General features: G+C 47.8%; 1 protein-coding gene across 1 annotated transcript in view; it reads right to left on the minus strand.

Annotated features, from left to right (window-relative positions):
• LOC126537738 (MAM and LDL-receptor class A domain-containing protein 1-like) overlaps positions 1 to 22,867 on the minus strand; it is a 199,570-nt gene that overhangs the window by 47,689 nt on the left and 129,014 nt on the right. The window contains exons 46-51 of the mRNA XM_072287645.1: positions 15,213 to 15,311; positions 13,935 to 14,089; positions 10,199 to 10,283; positions 7,138 to 7,296; positions 6,344 to 6,449; positions 5,635 to 5,782 (exon numbers count right to left, since the gene is read on the minus strand). Coding sequence (XP_072143746.1) covers positions 5,635 to 5,782; positions 6,344 to 6,449; positions 7,138 to 7,296; positions 10,199 to 10,283; positions 13,935 to 14,089; positions 15,213 to 15,311 — 752 coding nt within the window. The remainder of the gene's footprint in view (positions 1 to 5,634; positions 5,783 to 6,343; positions 6,450 to 7,137; positions 7,297 to 10,198; positions 10,284 to 13,934; positions 14,090 to 15,212; positions 15,312 to 22,867) is intronic.

Below are 22,867 nucleotides of genomic sequence, written 5' to 3' on the forward strand. Positions count from 1 at the left end.
TGCGCTCACCGAGAGGGCATCTTCAGCGCGAGACATCCACAAGGCACCTTACAGAGATGTGGAGAGCTTCGCGGCCGGAACGAAGCATCCCTTCTCCGCCGGCCAAGAGGGGGAAACGTGCTTTCCGATCGCTCAAGGTTGCGCGGACAACGCATAGCTCTAGCGTCTAGGAAAAGCTTAACCAGGTGCGATGGCGGCACGCATAGCGTGGGAAGCTAGCCGCCAGAATAACTATACCAAGGACTGCTGCTGATGAGGGCGAAGTACCTTCGTGTAATTATAATAACCCTAATAGGACTACTTTCGAAAAAAAAAAGGAAACGGCCCCGAGGGCTATACTACGAGAGCTATGACTGATAGTTTTCTATATATATATATATATATATATTCATCTCATCTATGGGATCGCATTCGCGCTCTGTTTTTTTGTCTCTGCGTGTAGTACAGTTAAGAGAGCCAGTTTAAGGGCGGAGAAGAAGAAAGAAGAGAAAAGCAAAAACTGCAGCGCCGTGGTTTTAAAGCGCACCCGTGGTAGAGAAACGGAATGCGATATAAGCGTGCGTAGCCATGATACGCACACGACAAACTGCCTTAAAATATTTAGACTTGAGGGAAAGCTTCGTTAGCAAACGATAGCACGGCAATCAGCACTCGAATATAATTATAACCCTAATACTAATTGTAAATATTCATCTCATCTATGGGATCTAATGCGCGCGCTGTTTCTTTGTCTCTGCGTGTAGTAGTTGAGAGAGCCAGTTTAAGGGCGGAGAAGAAGAAAGAAAAGAAAAGCAAAAACTGCAGCGCCGTGGTTTTAAAGCGCAGCCGTGGTAGAGAAACGGAATGCGATATAAGCGTGCGTAGCCACGATACGCACACGACAAACTGCCTTAAAATATTTAGACTTGAGGGAAAGCTTCGTTAGCAAACGATAGCACGGCAATCAGCACTCGAATATAATTTTAACCCTAATACTAATTGTAAATATTCATCTCATCTATGGGATCTAATGCGCGCGCTGTTTCTTTGTCTCTGCGTGTAGTAGTTGAGAGAGCCAGTTTAAGGGCAGAGTAGTTGGAAGGCATACTTTCTAGGAAAAATGGCCGCTCAAGGAGAAGAGCGAACTCGAGCGGCTTTAGAGGCTAGGAAAACTGCCTTAAAATATTTAGACTTGAGGGAAAGCTTCGTTAACAAACTATAACACGGCAATCAGCACTCGAATACGACGAGAGAAATTACTGAGACGTGGAAAATTCCCTTGAAAAAAATCTGGTTTGCTAGACAAATGCTCGTATGTATTGAACCTCTTAAAAGATGAGGGGTGAAATATGCGCTCACCGAGAGGGCATCTTCAGCGCGAGACATCCACAAGGCACCTTACAGAGATGTGGAGAGCTTCGCGGCCGGAACGAAGCATCCCTTCTCCGCCGGCCAAGAGGGGGAAACGTGCTTTCCGATCGCTCAAGGTTGCGCGGACAACGCATAGCTCTAACGTCTAGGAAAAGCTTAACCAGGTGCGATGGCGGCACGCATAGCGTGGGAAGCTAGCCGCCAGAATAACTATACCAAGGACTGCTGCTGATGAGGGCGAAGTACCTCATCAGCAGCAGTCCTTGGTATAGTTATTCTGGCGGCTAGCTTCCCACGCTATGCGTGCCGCCATCGCACCTGGTTAAGCTTTTCCTAGACGTTAGAGCTATGCGTGCACCTAGGCAGCCCTAAACACGTGCGTAGGGCTTGACCTTGTATGCTCTCCAAGGCGCGAAAGTTCGTCTTGCATGCATTTGACAATACTGGTAGGCTGTAACGAAGGAGTCCGAGAAACAAAGCCCTGTACAGCTGCAACATAGAATGGACTGGTGTACCCCAGTTTTTCCCGCATAGAAATCGGAAGACCTGAGCAATGGCGACTAGCTTCTTCTTCAGATAGACGCAGTGAGGGCTCCACGAGAGGTTGCGGTCAATGATGACGCCCAGAAAGCGATGCGTCTTAACATAGAGTACAGCTTGACCATTGATCGTAACAGGATACGATGACATTTGTTTCCGCGTAAAACCAAGTAATGCGCACTTTTCAGAAGACACACTGAGGCCTTGCTCTCGGAGATAAGAAGCCGTCATGGTTGCCGACCGCTGAAGCCTGGCTCTTAGCTGAGGGCGAGTCACCGCAGAGGCCCAGATGCAAATGTCGTCGGCGTATATTGAGACATGTACTGTCTGCGGTAGGTAATCCGCTAGTCCTACCAGGACGAGGTTGAACAAAATAGGGCTCAACACTCCACCCTGCGGCACACCACGGCAGATGGAATGGTCTGAAGTTGGGCCGTCTTCGGTCTGTAAGAAAAAACGCCTCTCAGTCAAATAGTCCCGAATCCATTGATACATCCGGCCACCAACTCCAACAGCCTCAAGTGAGTTTAGTATGGCCTCGTGGGCGACGTTGTCGTATGCTCCTTTTATATCCAGAAAAAGTGCCGCAGATAGGCGCTTGAGGCTTTTTTGATTTTGGACCCATGTTACGATGTCGATGACGTTGTCGATGGACGTGCGACCTCGACGAAAACCTGTCATGGCGTCCGGATAGATGTTGAATCGTTCTAGGTACCATTCCAATCGAGCAAGAATCATTCTTTCCATCACTTTGCCGACGCAGCTCGAAAGCGCTATCGGACGATATGATGAGATCTCAAGCGGAGACTTTCCAGGTTTCAGAATGGGGATCAAGCGGCTCGATTTCCATTGTTTAGGAACGGCGCCGTTCTGCCAAGATTCATTGTAGTAGTTGAGCAGCTCATCACGTGCGTCATGTCCAAGGTGGCATAGGGCAGCATACGTGATGCCATCAGGTCCTGGTGACGAAGAACGCCGGCAGGTCGCCAACGCAGCATCGAGCTCTTCGAGTGAAAATATCACGTTCATTTCTGGTACACGTGCCTCAGGGATGTCATTCAATGCTACGTCAGTAATGATGGCCACGGACCCAGCAACCCGTGCACAGAACTCTTCAGCCACTTGAAGTTCCGAGCGGAGTTGGTAGAGGGCCAGAGCAGCGAAAGGCTTCCTTTGATGCGGAGATGAGCGAAGACCCCTAACCGTTCTCCATATGTGCGAGAGCGATTTGCGGGGATCAAGCGACTGACAGAATGCTTTCCATCTCTTATCTTCCAATTTATCCATGCGACGCTGGACTTTCTTTTGTATGCGTCGTGAAGCCCTCAGATCCAAGACGGACTTCGTGCGCCGATACCTCCTCTCCACTTGTCGGCGTGCTGCACGCAGCCTCTCCAGTTCCATGTCCAAGTCTGTTCGCCTTGTTGACCTTGGAAGCGAGCAGATGGATGTTTTCAATGCTTCTGCGATTGCTTCTTCGATAGTGTGTGAGAGGCCTTCCCGACATGTGTCATTCATATCCTTCTGAAATTTTGACCAATCAACTGTACGCAAGGCAGTAGAGGAGCGTTGCTCAACTCCTCTAATCTTTATGTATGTTGGAATATGGTCGCTTCCATGTGTTTCTATGTCTGTAAACCATTGGACGCTCGAGGCAAAGCGCCGTGACACCAAAGTTAAATCCAAGCAGCTACTGTAGGTCGTGCCTCGCAGAAATGTAGGGCTGCCGTCATTCACGCAGCACAAATCATGGTCGGCAGCAAAGGAGGCAAGGCTCTTGCCTTTGGAGTCAATTTTAGTGCTTCCCCATAGCTGGTGATGCGCGTTGAAATCACCTGTGATAACCCAGGGGCCATTGTTCATTAGTAATATTTTCTTTAGTCGTTCACCGTCAAAGTGACCCGCTGGGGATATGTAGGCTCCAATTAGTGTAAATGACACATTCTTCTTTTGGACATTTACGCAGACATATTGGTTGTCGTCATGAGGCTCTATCGCATTAGCGACATATGTTAAGTCCGTGCGGATGTAGATGATCACTTTCGTGCTCGCACCGCATGTGGACGAGACGAAAGATTCATAACCGGACAGTCTGAGTGGAGTTGATGTATTTGGTTCGCAAATGACCAGTATGGGGAAGCGATGTGTGAAAATGAAGGGGACTGTTGATCGAGCCATGATGCTTAAACGATGCTAGCAAGCACTGGATTAAGTGCATCCAGTATTTGCAGAGCGCTTCGAGCTGCTGGTGTTTGCAGCTTGTTCAGTATAATGCGCATTGTATTAATTAGCGATTGCAGCATATCAGCCACCTGCCTGTCGTGGTCGCACAAATCGCCGACAGTAGACGTCGGGGGTTGTCCAGCGAAAGCTTGCTGTGTGTCTGTTGGTGAATGTTGTCGTTTCGGTAGAGCCGGCCAAGATTCGGCAGATGTGGTCTTCTCAGTGGACTTGCTCTTCGCGGTCCTGTCCACATTGTCTGGCCTGGGCGGTGGAGGAGGAGGTGGTGTCGTAGGAAGTGGCATGCGCCTTTCTTGAGGAGCCTTCCTTGAGGAGCGCCGGCGACGTGAACGTCGCTTCCTGATTTTTTCGGCGGCTTCGCGATGAGATGAATGATCTCTCGCCATCTCTTTCAAGATGGCCATTTCCTTCTTAATATGTGGGCATTTCTTCGATGAAGCTTCATGTGATCCTCCGCAGTTGGAACACTTCACTACAGTCGCGCCACATTTATCTGCAGCGTGGGGCTCTCCGCAGCGGGGGCATGCTGCCTGATTTGCGCAGACGCTGCTCACGTGTCCCAGTTTCATGCATTTGCGGCACTGAAGAGGTTTCGCAATGAAAGGCCGCACTGCATGTCTGAAGTGTCCCACCTTAACATGCGAGGGTATATATTTACCCTTGAATGCTATTTTCACGCAGCGTGAACTGCCTAGCCGCGTAACATCAACGATGACCTCATCATTGGCTGGCTTCATAAGAATCGGCAAGTCGTTATTAAGGATAGCAACGTCTACGTCGTAAATAACACCGGTGACTACGTCAGATCCCAGAGGGATGTAAGAGCGCACCTGAATGCCATCGAGGTCCGTTACGCTGCGTAGAGTGGTCAAAGCAGCCGCATGCTGGACATCAACCGCCAGAAGATTTTTTCGGGTGTTCATTCGAATGTCCGATATTTCGTTTGGCACCAGGGCTTCCAGTGACATCGACACAGATTGCCTGTTAAGTAGCCTCATGTTGACGTTGGGAAGCAGGGGCACAAATATGATGGTATTGGCGTCCGGCCTCTGCGGCTGTCTCACTGTTTGCGTGCTTGACGATGAGGACGTCCTGGTGTTCCTTCTCTTCGCTCTGCGGCTCTGCACAAGCTGGAAGTCGTCATCGGAAGTGTCCTCACTGCTGAGAGAGTAGACATGGGTGTCCTCGCTGTCGGTGTCGCTCTGCTGACCGATCCGCTTCCTGGAGGCGGCCGCCGCTGACGCCGCCATCGCCGGAAGACGTGCGGGGTCGTCCACTTCCATTACGACCGAGCAGGGAGCGAAGACCAGCGGATGAACTTAGGTTTTCACAGAAATAAGGCGGAGCTAGAAAGAACAGCGCTGTATCAAAAAAAAAAAAAAAAAAAAACCCTAAAAACTATGCTACGTGGGGCAGCATTATGTGTGCCTAGCATGCACTCCAAAGGGATGGTTACTTATGTCTCTTCAACTGGAGCATTTGAAAACTGAGCTTCAAGCTTGCCTGGAACGGGTCGTCGGATAGCACTGGTATCTGCGCCTGCTGCCAAGCCTTGCCCTGAGGTCCAGAACGCGTCCACAAGACGCTGGTCACATTGTCCACGCGCTGTAGAAGGTTAAGCTGTCCGAGGTTTGGGTGCCACATGTTGTACCTGGGACGAGAACAACATCTCGCCGCAAGCGTTGACAGTAACGTGAGGTAATCCCGTTATGTAACCAGCAAAGCAACGACCATTCTTTAGGCTTATAACCTTCAGGATCATATCAAATTATCGGGCGGACATAGTTTCACTTCAAGAGTGGCACCAGAAGTCACCATGAGAATGTTCAAACGGGCTGAACGCTTTTGTTAGCGTCAGCTTCCTGTTGCGTCACTTTCAGGCATGTTGACATAGATGTCTAGCCGAATTGAAGACGATGATTACGATCGATCAGCTAACGTCGGCTCCATCTTACAATTGCGGAATTATGAATGAATTGTTGCTTGTAGCACATATTTCCTTATTGGCTATTAGGTTTGGTGCGAACAGCTCTCGCTTTTTTTTTAATTTTTCCTGAAAATTTCATTTCGTTATCTATTCACGCCGCAGCGTCTTTTTATAGCAGCTAGGTATTTCAATACAGAAGTTACTGTGTTCGTGCATAAATTTCTGGCAGAATAAAGGAATTATTGATACACGAGGATATAGAATATTGGAGGAGATAAGCCTTACCAGAACATGAAACAGCGTCCATTTTCTGGTGTCGGGCTCATCCGGACAGAGACCAGGTGAGCAATTTTCTCCTGGAAGAACCTGTTTCTGGCATACATGTAGGCACCTGAGAGTGAGAGTTTTGTGGTTCAGTCTTTTGTAGAAAGAACCAGCACAGAAGTTAGAGCTGCGTTTGGTGATGAACTTTTCCCAATAAACAGGCACAATATCTTTCTGCATTCTGAGTCTCGTCATGCTTCACAGAAATATTGTTTGCAGCACCCCTAGAATTTCGTTGTGGCAATTACTACCACGTATCGGCTACACCGTCCACAAGGATACTACCCTGATTGAAGGGGTAAGGAAATACACGTTTCTATCGAGATTCTAGTCTTATGTGCGGTTTCCTGGAAAGTTTTCAATGTCTGTCCTCCGCCAACGCGAGTGCCAATTTGTTCACACTTTGCGGGCACTGCACAAATACAAATTTCTACTTTTGCAATTGTTGTGCTTGACACGCCCTTGCGTTAGTCAGAGACACGCCGAGGAAAGAGAGAATAATTATCGCCATCATCAGCATCCGCATCATCGAATCCATTGTAGCATAAAGGTACAATTTTGCAGTACTATTGATTGCTTTTGTTCTTGTAGATGTTTAAGTTCATGTGCGTACGTTGCGCTGAAAGAATACTTTTTGTGCACTCCTACATTCAGGGCCTAGTCTCGTCAGTTCTTATTTTTTAGTTTGCCCGTCATGCTGTAAATGACAGTAAAAATATCTGACGCTGTGCCGATTGAGTTAGAATCGCACGCACCGTTACGCGCCCCGCTGTCCGTGGGCTGCCACCTGAGTCTCGCTGTTCCTGCGCCCCCGGTGTAAAGCACCCATCTTAGGGTGGCGGCTGAGCGTTCTGGAAACCAGCCGCAGTCGAAGGGCGCAGAGAAGTCGCAGCTCACATGACGGGAGGCCTCCCCTGAAAATGGTAAAGGTCATCTGGTCTATTCTAGAAATATTTCAGGCCTCAGTGGCGTGGAAAGAGAAAAAGCTTTTATCTTAGTTTCTTCACGAAAAAAAGTAAGGCAACGCTAAAGGTCGGTAAGTGTGACAAAGCTTCGACCCGAGTGGAACAACAGTGAATCATAGATGAATCAGTGATTTCGTGAGTGACGCACATACAATGTACATTTAGAAATTGAGATAACAAAAATAAATAAGTAAATTATGGCACAATCGATCTTAAAAAATCTCGTGTAATATGGGTGAGCCATATGATGGACAAAACATTTATTTGTACTATAGCGATCATAACTGAATTTTTTTAAATACATAGCTAAATGCTGTTGGCTGCGAAAAAGCACAAATATTGCATATGAAGAATGTGTGACGAAGTCCCAACCCTCCTCCTCTTCATTTTAAATTACGTACCAACAAGACGGTCAAGTTACGCATATAGAGCCATCAAACTAGCAGAACAGAATAAAGCAGAGCAAGGAAAGCTGAACAATATAAACAAATACAGACACGCACAAAGACAGCAGCCGAATCATAAAGCACGAAGAAGACTAATGCTTAGGCATGCTCACTTCTGGAAGTAATTTTGATGTGAAAAACGTAGAGGTGATCAATTTGTGAGGCTTTTGATTAAGGCTATGGTAACACCTGGCATTCTATTCTTAGACAAATTGACATCAGTTATGCGCTAACTGAAGCAATGTTGTCTGTAGAAACTAAACAGAAACAAGAAGTAGACGGGGAAAAATAATGAAAATGAATGATTCTTTTTAACATGTTCAAGAAATATATCACTACCTGCGGCATCACGTAACAGGACTCGATAATGATTTATTTCATAAACAGACACGAATCACAATCATTTGGCGTATTTCCATGCTATGACAATCTCTTTTACTTAGATCTGGTCTAGGCTAGTGCCAATATTCGATATTTTCGAATATTCGATAACATACGCTATTCTATACTTGCTTATGATCGAATTTGAATATTCGAAGTTATCTAAGTATTAGAAACAAACGAATAAACGTATTCTACCGCTTATAAGCAATACTGCCAATTAGAACACGCCGAAAAGAGAAAAAAACTATGCGTACGTATAACCTGCAGAATTAACAGCATACAGCATTCACATCCTTTGAAGACAGTCTCCATTGGAATATACGCGAATCGTTCATGTCGAGTCTTGAGCCAGCGACTCTGTTACCCACATCTGGAGCGAAGTTGATGGCTGAATACATTGCTGTAAAGGAGTTTTCACCGCAGCGCCGGTTGCACTGCTTTGAAACCACATCTTGAGGTGCAATTCGCACTGCTTTCTCCTAACACCTGAAGTTAAAATTCGCATATAACCCGAAACCCGAATTTACTTTTAGTTAACAAAAGCTTTTGGCATGTGTTATACGCGAGAAAATATGGTAAACTATAATATATCAATAATAAGCAGCTTCTGTTATGCCCAGGAAGTCGCTTCGCACAGCTCTAGCGGTCGTACAGCTTCCCAAAAGCCGTACGACCGCTGTGAATAGGTTTGAGTTGTTGCTGCACTAAACCTTGAATTTGGTGGCCGACACTCGGAAACCCAGCGCTCGTTAGGCCAATAGTCAAGGCAGTCGTGGCGGTGCACGGAAAACTATCACGGGAAGTTTGCCCTCCATCGGTGATCTGGCCACGGATCACACTCGCGGGCGCGACTGAGGCCAGCAAAAGCGGCGAGCGTGCCTCCTGAGATGTTCAGATGCGCGCTTACACAACGACACGGGTCAAGCTTGCCTGTGGACCGAAAGCATGCGCAACATGGCATAAACTGCCGGTGCCCCGCAAGCGCGACTACACATGACGCAAGACGTTCCTGCGGCCTCTACCTTAGATAGATTGAAAACCACAACAGTGAACAACAGCATGTAAACAAATTTTCTGCGCTGCTGTAGTTATAATGTACAACTTGCGTTGTTGCATGAAAATGTTTGCATAACGGCTACTTGAAGATCGACTAACTTCAGAAATGAACCTGTGTCGTTTCTGGCAATCAAATAACCAACTTCTTTTAAAGATTTGTCGACATCAAGCTCTTCGTTGTGGTTTTGCGCAAATTTCACAATTGTTCAATCTAGTCGCTTTAACTATATTCGGCACTAATTATTATTCACTTTGGCTTTGTTTCGAACTATACATAATGGTATTCGCACAAGCCTAATCTTATTCATTTGTGATATACCCACGGTGCCACAAGGCAATATACTGGGGAGAGTAAATGGAAATACATACGATAACATTTCTAGGTATGGAGACTAGCGAGAAAATAAACGCTGTTATATGCATATCGTCCAGAAGAAATGTCAATACCTAATATAAACTCTCAAATAACACAACAAAGTTAAACGTTATGCAATTTAATAATAAATCTACTTTTTCACTCTTGCGTTCCTAAACAAAGCAAAATTCAAAATTTTCTGTTCTTTAGTGATGTAAGTTAGGACAGGGACTATGATGAATACATCAACACTAAGACTTGAACACTATCTATCTAAGGGCAGAACGTAACCAATTTAGCAGATGTGTATAGCTTACGTACGAGAACATGTAATTTATTGGTATTTATTAATTCATTACACTATTCCGGTGAGAAGTTGACGTATTTAATAGAAGCAAAATGCCAGGTTCTTTCAAGGCAACTCATAAACCATGGACAAAGCCTTCACTTTATATATGCACTAATGCGGCTTTCAGCCAGGTCCAGATATTACTCTTAAAATGCGCAGTTGCAAGGGGTGAAAACAAATTCCTTGGCACTTCTGGTCATACGCTGTTTTACAGTCATTCAATCTGTCGGCACACGACGCATTAAATTTCCATGCACTCACATCCTTCACTCTGGGTGTCTGGATGACAGTTGAGGTACTTGGTCTGATCGATACTCATTCCAGGTGCGCCAGCTTCATAAAAGAACTGCAAAGTAGAAAGAAAATTGTACTGAATAACGGAGTCCACAAGCACTGCTCGTCTGCTACAGCTGGGGGTATACAACACGCTTGAGGAAATCGTGGATGCGCAAAGAACCTCTCAACTCGAACGCATGTCTCTGACAGCCACGGGCCGGTACATCCTGCAGAAACTCGGCTTCAACTACCACGTCCAACACGGTCAGAAACAGGTCATTCCACCTGACCTCAGCGACACGCTGATTGTCGCCCCTATACCTCGAAACATGCACCCCGAATTTAATCGGGGCCGACGCCAGGCCCGTGCCAAGGCACTGCTGCGCTCCTTGGGTGGAAAGAGGACTACGCGCTTTGTAGACGCCGCAGAATACACACGAGAACACCGGTTCACGGCGGTAGTCGTAGACGTTAGCTCCCGGCTTACGCACGCGTGTAGTGTCGCAACGGAATACCCCGAAACAGCAGAAGAGGTAGCGATTGCGCTTGCGCTTACCGACCCCCTCTGCGAGGTAGTTTTTAGCGACTCACAATCCGCAGTTCGCAACTATGCGCGGGGGCGCATTTCCTCCGAAGCTCTCCAGATTCTAAGGAAAGCTGGTCGACAGCACTTCGATAACACCGCCATCATATGGTTTCCAGCGCACGTCGCCACCCCCACCGATGAGGGCCTCATTAACTTGAACGAGGTAGCACACCGCTCTGCGCGAGAACTGACCCGCCGCGCAGAATCGGAGACCGCCTCTTCGAGTTCGGAACTGCTGGCTCAAAACACGCGAGAACGCCTGGTCAGGTACAATGACATCACCAAGCACTACCAGCTAGGCAGGCGGTTGCTGCCCCCACCTCACCCCATGCTGAAACGTCGCCAGGCAGTCATCTGGCGACAATTGCAAACACAAACATTCCCCAGTCCGGTCCGATTGCAGCACATTTTCCCCGCGCAATACCCGACTGCTCTTTGCAAATTATGTCAGGACACTAGAGCGACGCTGTCACACATGTTGTGGGAGTGTCGGGTTACATCAGCTACAATGGCAGTAGCTCCGGAGGCTCTTGCGTCGAAGTGGGCCGCCGCTCTGCGCAGCTCCAACCTCAAGACACAAGAGTGGGCTGTCCAGCAAGCCCGAGAGGCGGCGACGAGGCAAGGCCTCGAAGTCCTCTCATGGGAGACCTGAGCCCGGGTCGTCAAATTTGCCGGATTCAGAATAAAGTTGTTTCCATCCATCCATACTGAATAACGCGACCAAAGAAAGTTTCTTTTCGTGAAATTGCCATGGTATACTCATAAAAGCGGGAAACACTGCTCTCCTATGAAGCTGTCTGCGTAGCCACCAAGGTTCACACCTTGGTGATAACCTCGGGACGCGTTCCAGCCACCGTGGTGTCCTGCTATCGAGGCCTTCGAATGTAGTGTTACAAGGTCTCTTCATCAAAGGCTCGCAGTGCCATCCGGCATCACAGACGACGAAGTCCAGTTCACGCAGTCTCCCGATCCACTCAGTCCGCTCTGACGGAGTCAGGGAAACGTTCCCTCTTCAGCTGCTGGTATGGGCGTTGTGCACGCACACTTACTAACGTTCCTGCTGTGTGCATACCATATCCCGTGGTGCGCACACACTGGTCTGATGGCCACGGACAAGAAACGTTCCACTAGATATACCTCATCCTTTAATTGGGTGCCGACAAACGGCGATGGTTTTCCGTCGGTCTCGTGTCACGCAGCATCGCATCTGCAACGCCAGTAACGCTGACGTTCCTTACCACGCACGCCAGTGTTTGGACACGCCTGCTTTTTCCCCAGGGTGATGTTCCAGCTGCACTCTATAAGAAGTCTCACGTGTTGAGCTGCGTCATATCGGCTTCATCTGTTATTAGAGCACCGTGGGAGAAGCTCAAGCGCAACGTTAAACCTGGCTGCTATTTTGTGCTCCAGTGCTTTCAGTGCTTCGCTAATCGTCAAAACTGACATTTTCTTTAATATATAAAAACGTTATATCCGGAAGCTCAAGCACCGTGAATTGCCTCGGGGTGCCACTGGTTTAGCGAATCGAACACCTACTGAAATGTACCCAGCGAGCCGCACTTGTACCTGCAAAATTAAATAGAATATTACTTGGCTGCATAGGAGGACCATGTAACCGTAGTACTGTAACCTCCACCAGGTGTTACTCTAAAAAGAAGCAGCGGAAACGTATATGCGCACTAATTACTCATACAGATGCACTGGCTAACGCACATTAGTAGACGCAAGCTCTCCGCTACACCTTAAATTTCGACGTATTTTCAAGGGCAGACAGGGTTGCTTACATCCTCAGTAACAATATTTACATTTTTATAAAGTTGGGGTTTTGCTGGGAATATATTTGTGGACACACAGCTGCGCCAATCAGAGCTTCAAAGCTGGAAAAATCAGTGCTGTTCTTTACTGCTTCTTGAGACTGCGTATATCTTTGCATTTCGATCACCTAGCACGTAAGCCCAGCGTTTGTATGAACTATGCAATAAATATAATTTTTGGGTGGGCTTTGCTGAGAGAAGAAGAGAGCAAGGACAGGGAACGCAGAGAGGTCAACCAGATAAGCACCCCGTTTGCTACCCTACACTGGGGGTGGGAAAGGGGAATAGAAAGAGGAGAAAGGCGAGAGAGTAAGCACTGATTGCGTGTGTGAGGATGCACAGGGACACTATAAATGCTCTTTTAAGCCGGTACACTTCAAGTAGTGTACTAGTGCGCGAATCACTTTTCGTGCCAGTGACGGGTGTGGTCACGGTCCGAGTATCTGACTTGGAAAACGGTCTTGTGTCGAGTCGGTTTAATGTTTTACCGCGGAGAGAGGCGTTGTACGTCATAGCGAGGGCAGATACACAATAGGTGCCCGATGGTTTCCTAGCATCCACAGTAGTCGCACACCGGGCTCTCGGCCAGTCCCATATGATAGGAGTAGACGTTCGTGAACACCACTCCCAACCGCAAGCGGCACAGAAAGGTTGTTTCGCCGCGGGAAAGGCTAGATGGCAGTTGTAGCCGTAGCATGGGGTCCAGTTTATGCAATCGGTAATTGAAGGCACTTCAACTCCAAAAATATTGTGACTTCTTGCGTGCAAGTAGGCGAAGTTCCCCGGCAACGTCCGACCTCGCCAAAGGTATCGGACGCGTCTGGGTGTCTTCCTGGGCAGACCGGCAGCTTTGCTAAATTTACTACAAAAGCAGCGGGTGCGATGCCAATGAATAGCCCTTAGAAGATACACATTTGAGGAGAGTGCAAGTAAACTATTTTAGTGTAGGTGTTACTGTTTCATCTGTATAGGCCGTTTGACTAGCAATGCATGCTAGGCCAGGTAGTTGGTAAATCTGGTGGCGTTAAACCAATGCTTTCTTTTAAGATGTTTTATAACCGCCTTTTATTGCTCATAGCCACAAGTAGCAGACCGAATCGGAGGAATCCGACAAGCATTAACGTTTTAAATCAGCCACAGCAAGAATAATATGCAGAAGTAAGGCAAGACCAGGCTGGAGGCTTGGTTGAAAAAGGCGCCTGCGTATGAGACACGGCATGCAAGTTAGGTCGTTAAATTCTTTTTCATCGGTAGGGGACACTCGTCAGTAGATAGCCACACGCAAAGAAAGACATTCTAAGCGTCGATTTCTTGATCTCACCCTCACTCCAGCATCCCAGTTCCCCGTCTTAATAGACGCCTTGGTCCATCTGCCGGTTTGCACTCGTCCAGTCAACATTGAGAGCGGATGCGCTGTTGAAGACGCAGTGCTCGTTGCCGATTTAGGCAAAACTCCAAAAACGAGAATGGATGAGGCTGCGGGAGAGAGAAAAACAAAATCATTACTTAATCTAATGCGTCCTGGTTTGATTGTTTCGCGAGGTAAACACTGCTGTTTATTTGCGTGGTTTAAAGAAAAATAGACACTCAATCCACGGTTTTTTTTTTCTTCACCAGCTGGTATGCCTTTGCGACTGTCGCGTTCTGCTGCTGGCCTAACACCAGCCACATATATTGCATTCCGACCAAGTTCGCGTCTAACCGTACGTCACGGAAATCTAAGTGCTCAAAAGTGGTCGTATAACATTTTACTGAGTCGTCCCTAATATGATTTACCAAAAGCTTCTAGTGGTAAAAAACTACGCCATTGAAAAACCCTGCATGCAAATGCTGTTTTAGCCATCACGATTGGTCGGTGTTTTGTTCTTACAGAGTAACTATGAATTAAAAAGTTCCAAATACGCGCCCAGAAGATATCTTTATCTCATTGAATTTGAATGTTATTTTGAACGCAAAAACAAACTAGCGCTTTCGGTGAAATACGTGATACCAAAATTAGATAAAGCTTGCATTGGAAGTTGAGTAAATTTGCTCGAAGAAAACAGTTAACCAAACTACTTATACTTGTTTGCTCATTAGTTGTCACCACTGCGGTCAAATTTAGGCGACTGCCGAAATAAATAATTCTTTTTCATATACATTTATAAGCGTAATAAAGAGTCCCATGTAATTAAAGCTTCTGGACTATCAGTATACTACAGGTAAAGTGTTTGTTTCGCACTGTGCTGACCACTAATTCGTAAACTTAATTTATACAGGGTATTCCTGAAAATGCATTCGAAACTTAATTTTAATATATTCGCAGTTCCGCCCGAATGGCATAGCATCGATTGCGATAGGAAACAAATTCCTGCACGAAGTAAGGACAGCGTTATCGTCCGCAATAAGCTTGTAAACATTCGCGTACACACTAAATTAACAAGCATGGTGTCTCTGCCGCACAAGAAAACTTGAACACATAAACTTGAAACTTGAAGCATAATGATGAGTGTCCTCGATGATACAAGCTATCCACCGTGGCACCCAGTGGTCCGTCAGAAAGCATTTTGCGACACGTGCAAGTTTTCTAGCGTGGGAGAGGCACTCATTCAATACTCACATGCGTCAGGAACGTAGACGTAAAAGCTGACGGTGCAAGAGTGGGCGACCTGACCCAACCGAGGCGTGACCATCGCTCTGGGGGCTCCCAAAGGCACATCTGTGATTCAGTTGGTGCATCTTAACACAGATGTGAATAAAGACCACCGCATAAATCACCAGCAAGATGATAAAACTGTAAAAAGCAGCAACTTTCCTTGTCGCTGTGGACGTGACATTCCGCGGCCCCCGAAAGATTTTTGTTGGGAACGGCCAGTACGGGCTGGATTTCTCACTTACGGAGTACAAAGTGAATATTGTAAGCATTTATGGAGGCAGTCGCAGAGAACACAGCATTGCGCCGACAGACACAGGTAAAAACACCGATTAGGAAACCGTCCTTTGTGACTCATCACCACAAGCTTCTAACGCAAAAATATTTAGAAGGCAGTATTCGAAGACGCTAGGCGCGCAGACTCGTACTCTTCTAGGGAGTACGGGGGTAATGAACAATCCTTGCAGTACTCTGGGCAATACCCCGTAGCAATCGCTGTATGTGGTGCGGAAGCCTATAGGCTCTGCATGCTGCTAACTCCGCGGAACTCGTGTCTTCTCTCTCCCTTTCTTGCACTCCTCCATCACCCTATCCCCTTGCAGGGTAGAAAACTGTACAAAGTCTAGTAAACCTCCTCACCTTTTCTGCCTCCTTAATGTCTCTTCCTCTAACTTAGGCAAGCCTAAAGTGCCTCTAGCAACGGCGCCCACCTACCTTGGTGATAGCGCGGCACGACCGGGTACTCAACCGCCGTAGTGCATCCTTGCATTCCTTAATCGTGCTTAAAAATGCGCTAGTAAATGCATCGCCGAATGGACTTGTTAGCGCACATTGAAAAACTAAGCAATGTGACTGCTTAATAAGAAAAAAAAACTGCATGATGGTGGGGTACAGATTAGGCAAATCAGTGCTTAAAATCGCGTGGGGGGAGAAGAGCCGTACGGCTCCTCTCCATTTTTTAAGGAGGAGCTCGGCCCTCCCCTCGTCAGGTCAACGATATCACGGTGGCACCCAATCGAGAAGCACTAAAGGAGATTTTATTCCTATTAGTGCCTTGTGCGAGACAATTATAACTCTCCAATTTTTCGGTTAGTGATTTATTCGGGATTAATCAGTTGATGCGACATCAGCAAAAACCGGTAAGCAGGTATTGTCGCACTGCTGTATGCATTTCTCCGAGGCTCTGCACATGATGGTCACCACCCTTGCTCGACTAAGATTATTGACAGTGTATACTGGTTCATGAGCCACCTGAGCGTGCAGTTACCTGCTCGTGAATTAGTGAAGGTTCACGTTGATTGTTTCGCCTACGAATAAATTTCCATTTGTTTACTTGTGAATTATGAGTGCTGTGTTATACTAAATACGTTTGCATTTTGTGCACTTTTGTTGGTAGGTAGGTTTGAAACCGTAAAATATGTAATTGCAGAACCTGAGTTCGTCAACAAAGCAAGGCAAGTAATGTACTGCATTGCCGCTAGACTTCCTGCGTTGAGTGCACGTATCTTTAACCCTTTACTTACGTAGTTAATTTGAAAAAAAGTGGAATCGTTTCGAAATGACATTTTTTCTAAGTGTTTGGTGGAATGGGCATATAAAGTAAGTGCCCGAAATACGCTCGGAATAATTTCTTTATATGCAGAATACCCATAAAATTCTAGAGGAGGTTGGCTTCAGTACATTGCTTGAAGTTGGATTTTCCAGCTCCAAAAAGTAAACAAGAACTGAATGTTCCAGCGACAACTTATGTGGGCTAGTCGACTATGACGAACCTGACTACCACGTAGTAACACATTTAGTGAAGTAAATTAGGACATACCCGAAAGATAACTTCACAAACCTTTCAGAAACTTCACAAACCTCTGACGAATGGCAGGACTAGTATATATATATATATATATATATATATATATATATATAAATGCATGACCATCTACCACATATAGGACCACCTAGCGAAAGGTTTGTGACGTTATCTTGCGGGTGTGCCCTAGTGTATATGAGTAAATGTGTTTCCCCGTGAGAGCCGGTTTCGTCATATATGTGTGTGTATATATATATATATATATATATATATTAAAATTAAATTATGGGGTTTAACGTGCCAAAACCACTTTCTGATTATGAGGCACGCCGTAGTGGAGGACTCCGGAAGTTTCGGCCACCTGGGGATCTTTAACGTCCACCTAAATCTAAGTACACGGGTGTTTTCACATTTCGCCCCCATCGAAATGCGGCCGCCGTGGCCGGGATTCGATCCCGCGACCTCGTGCTCATATATATATATATATATATATATATATATATATATATATATATATATATATACATAGTGGCGAGGTTTATTGGAGTCGTCGTGTGATAGCCAGAAACACAGCGGCAGCAACAATAGCTCAGCAGGACGGGTGAACTGATGCAGCGACACGCGATGGCAACGGCGCTTTCTGTCTGGCGATGCAAGTTTCTAGCGCCGTTCTTACAATTATATATATACGTGTGTGTGTCTGTGTGTGTGTGTCACAGAACAAAAGTAAATAGGAAAGATACCGGGATGTTACAGGCGTTTCGTCCAGTCCACGGCCCAAAGGTCCGTAATATCCTGGGGCCGAATTCACAAAGCTTTGCGTTCGTAGCTGTTTTTCATCGACTGATCGCTTTCGCTAACTATATGTCCTACATCCCTGCTGGCTGGCGTGAACGCGTTTAGCGTAAGAACTTTTTGTGACTATGGGGCCTTGGTATTTTTCCTATATACGTGCTTCTCTTTGACCTGGTTCCCTGCCGGATCCTGTAATTCAATGCTTCACTGTTATATATATATATATATATATATATATATATATATATATATATATATATATATATATATATTATTACGATATGATTCCGCGAGAGACGAGCCGCCGCGAGAACGACGAAGAAGTTGGTCGGTGCCCTCGGCACGAGCGAGTGTCAGCCTGGCTGCCTGGCTCCAGTGTAAATAGCGTGTAAATAGCATCTCTCGTCTGTGTCTTTCCACACGTAACATTTCTGGTGGAGGTGCAGGGTATCGATCCCCGTCCTCACCACGGAACTCCGAAGTGGTCGGCACACCGAGCTTGTCACCATGCCTCCCGGTGACGAACCCGCCTCCGCAACGGCTTCGGCTCGTCCGACTGCTCCAGTCGTCGCAGTTGCCCCACATCGTGACCCAGGTGTGTTCTCTGGCCTGGAGGGACAGCATGTCGATGACTGGATCAAGCTCTATGAACATGCCAGCGCTAATAACAGGTGGGACCCAACGATTATGCTCGCCAATGTCATCTTTTATCTCGGCGGCACCCCACGCGTGTGGCACCAAACACATGATGACGAAATAACCAGTTGGGACAGTTTCAAAGAAAAACTGCGGGAACTGTTCGGCGAACCGGAAGGCTGCCGCGAGAAAGGCTCTTGCGTCTCGTGTTCAGTCACCTACAGAGCCATACGTTTCCTACATCCTCTACGTCTTGGCTCTATGCCGTAAAGCTGACGATCATATGTCCGAAGGAGATAAAGTGGCACATGTGCTAAAAGGCATCGCCGACGACGCTTTCAATTTGCTTGTTTTCGGCAACGTGTCCACTATCGATGCCATTATAAATGAATGCCGTCGCCTTGAACAGGCTAAGAGCCGCCGTATCTCAAACCACATTGCGCGCCTACCCAACACTGCTGCTACGTCGACATGTGAGGGTCGACCACGTCAGACCACCACCTGTGACGACGTCACCCGTATTGTTCGCCGCGAACTCGAGGCCGCTTCTTTACCAGCCTTCTCCACGCCGCATCCCGATCAGCCAGCAACCACCATTGCGATGATTCAGGCTGTCGTCAGACAGGAATTTGAAAACATGGGTCTGAACACCGTGTGTTCCACGTCTCGACCCAGCGTTCCCCAGTTATCTAGCGGCCCTCCTCGTCCCCGGCAGTCCTTTTCTGCCACATCTCGCCGCAACCCGTCCGAATGGCGTACACCTGATGACAGGCCGATCTGCTTCCACTGCTGTCGCATCGGCCACGTCGCCCGTCACTGCCGCAACCGATGGCCACCACCTCCTCGGACTTACGCCCCCACTTATTCCCGCACCTTTGGACCTTCTGTACCCTATGCCACCCGCCATGAACCTACTACCGCTGATGTCCCTGCTCCGAACCTTCGCTACAGCAGCTCGCCCTCACCTCGACGCCACCAGTCTCGTTCGCCCCAACCCCGCCGCTTTTCTTCGCCGCCTATCGCCTCCCGCACCCAGCCGGAAAACTAGGCACTGCAGCTTCTGGAGGTGAAGCTGCGTTGTCGACCCTGCCCTCAAATCCTCTGCTCACGTTACCTACTAACCGAAACCTTCTTGACGTTGACGTTGACGGCTATCCTGTCACGGCACTCATCGATACAGGAGCACATCTTTCTATTATGAGTGCTGCCTTCCGACGACGACTGAACAAGCTCCTCACCCCCGCGTCGGCACGCGTCGTCCGCGTTGCGGATGGCGGTACTGTGCCTATCATCGGCATGTGTACGGCACGTGTCAGCACCGCCGGCCGCCACACTCCTGTACTCTTCACCGTAATTGTTCATTGCCGCCACGACCTTATTCTCGGCCTCGATTTTCTCTCCGCCCATTCTGCCCTAATTGACTGCTCTTCCAGTACTCTTCGCCTCGAGTTGCCGATGCTCGCAGAACCTTCTGACGCACCCCACTGCCACTTACGCTCCACCGGCTGGACCTGGCCGGGCCTTGCCCGTTCCGTACGACGTTACGTCGCCGCTTGTGAACTTTGCCAACGACGCAAGAAGCCTTCCCAGCTCCCCGCTGGTTACCTGCAGCCGCTCGACATCCCTGCCGAGCCCTTCCATCGTGTCGGCTTGGACCTTCTAGGCCCATTTCCGGAATCTACATCAGGAAATAAGTGGGTTGCAGTCGCGGTGGACTACGCGACCCGCTACGCCGTAACCCGTGCTCTTCCGACCAGTTGTGCAACTGATGTTGCGGACTTCCTGCTACATGATATCATATTGATGCATGGTGCTCCGCGTCAATTGCTTACAGACCGCGGCCGCACCTTTTTGGCCAAAGTCATTGACGACATCATGCGTGCCTGCTCAATACAGCATAAATTTACCACTTCCTACCACCCCCAAACGAACGGCCTCACTGAGCGTTTGAACCACACCCTTACAGACATGCTATCCAAATACGTTTCAGACGACCACCGTGACTGGGACCTGGCTCTACCTTACATTACCTTTGCATATAACTCTTCCCGTCTCGAAACTGCTGGCTTTTCCCCGTTTTACCTCTTGTATGGCCGCGAACCGACGCTACCACTGGACACTGTGCTTCCGTCCGCCACAGCTTCAACTAGCGATTATGCCCGTGATGCAATCGCCCATGCTGACCATGCTCGCCAACTTGCGCGCGCTCGTCTACAAGTGTCTCAAGACAAGCATAAACAACGCTACGACCTCCGTCACCGTGATGTCCATTTTGTGCCCGGAGCCCTCGTGTTGCTTTGGTCACCATCGCGTAAAGTCGGCCTTTGTGAAAAACTGCTTTTCTGTTACACAGGCCCATATCGCGTAATACGCAAAGTGACCGAGCCACGCCCACGACGTCCTCCACTGTGACAACCAGTGACATTGTCCACGTTGCCCGACTCAAGCCCTACAACTCTCCATACCCCTTGGATATTTAACAGCACCGTGACGGTGCTTTTGCCGCCGGGGGGTAATATTACGATATGATTCCGCGAGAGACGAGCCGCCGCGAGAACGACGAAGAAGTTGGTCGGTGCCCTCGGCACGAGCGAGTGTCAGCCTGGCTGCCTGGCTCCAGTGTAAATAGCGTGTAATTAGCATCTCTCGTCTATGTCTTTCCACACGTAACAATATATATATGTATATATGTGTATATATATATATATATATATATATATATATATATATATATATATATATATATATATATATATATATATATGAGTGTGTGTGAGTGTGCACGCGCTATGCTGATCGCCACCTAAGAGCGCCTCCTTTTTATTGAAGGGAGACTTGAAGCCCTCAGGCAAGTCAAAACGAAGCACCGAGTTCGTTAAGGCTCCTCGGAATAGCAACATGCCTTTCCTATAGTCAGCACTTCGTGCTGTTGTTCCTTTACCCTGTGTCCCATCCTCGCGCTGTTTTTCGTAGCAAGCCTGTAACAAGCAGCCGCGGGTGCTAGATAAGAAAAAAAAAAGATGGTGGGGCCTGCCGCGTGCATCGAAAATGCTGTTACTGTTGTTTGGGATCCGCATAGAAAATACGTCAGCGATGCGCTTGGAACGCCGTCGTCCGTGGAAACCGACGCGTCCCGTCGCCGACCGCTAGCGTCGTTCGGCACAGCCAAGCGGCCGAAAATGCAACTACAGCTGGGGCATTCACTCCCATTGCAGGTCGCCTGACGGGCCAGGCCGCACATTGTTGTTTCTTTCTTTTTGGCGGCCGTAACCCAGCCCACATAAGTGCAACGGAACTTCGTCGCGAAGTCTGCTTGTCTAACGTTAGCTTGTTGACGAGTACTATAACGCAAGCACTAAACCACTGTTGAGAGCACTTTGTGATTCCAATCTAAGTACTTTAAGGGAGACTACCGATCGGTTGAAGGAAGATAATCGAAGGCAGACTATCTAGGGCCTTGCTTTGCTCAATCTCCGGAAACTAATTCAAGAACGACCGTTCCAGTTCTGTTGATAGTAATATCAAATGCGGAAGCACTATTGCCACAGTAAAACAATATCGCTTTGCTTATATTGAGTGCCCTGGAAGGAAATAACCATACCCACATCGTCCCATTTCACTTTATCAAAAATTGTCCCAGCGTAGTGGCAATTGTTGGGAGATCACAGCGATTGAAACGCCATATTCGGATCGCGTGGCGGCCGGCACTCCGGAAATGACTAGGCAATCGCTGGGGGACCAAAATGCTGTTACAGCGCATCAGAGAGACTCTCGCTTTTATCGAATACCACAATAATGGAACTAGGATTGACCCCTGCACTTAGACGGGATGCAGGTGCCGGCAGCGAGACTCTCCGAGGGTCGTGTTCCCACTGCTGAGCATTCTACACGTACATACTCTAAGCCAGGCAGAAAATCTCGAAAACCACCGCCGATGCAAAAGTGGCGGTTGGTAGCTCAGGACGCGGACCAAAAGTGGCACCACCCTATTAAATTTTGATTTCATTGCCCCTGACAGCCTGCTCTAGTGCCAAGGTGTAAGTGGTGGCCTTCCGGCTCCTTCCATAAGGACATAATGGACTTGCCGCCTCAGTTGGATACAGACTAAGATAAGTCGTGTCCTTGCTTGCCCTTTTGTTGCACTTACTTCAGGAAACATCGGGTCATTTTAGTGATCCCCCCAAAAAAATGATAATCAGCGGAAGTAACGAAGGGCTTCTACATCGCACTTTCCACTTAGCGGACTATTCGCCACGGCACTCACATATAGGTGGCATCACTTGCAGTACATTTGTGTGAATTGGTGGTAGGTGGTACGCATTGAAATTACGGGTGAAGTGGGATGTACCGTAAGTATAAACTGGAACGGGAGCAGGAAATAGGTGAT

This window comes from Dermacentor andersoni, chromosome 4 (assembly GCF_023375885.2).
Source record: "Dermacentor andersoni chromosome 4, qqDerAnde1_hic_scaffold, whole genome shotgun sequence".
Taxonomy (NCBI): domain Eukaryota; kingdom Metazoa; phylum Arthropoda; class Arachnida; order Ixodida; family Ixodidae; genus Dermacentor; species Dermacentor andersoni.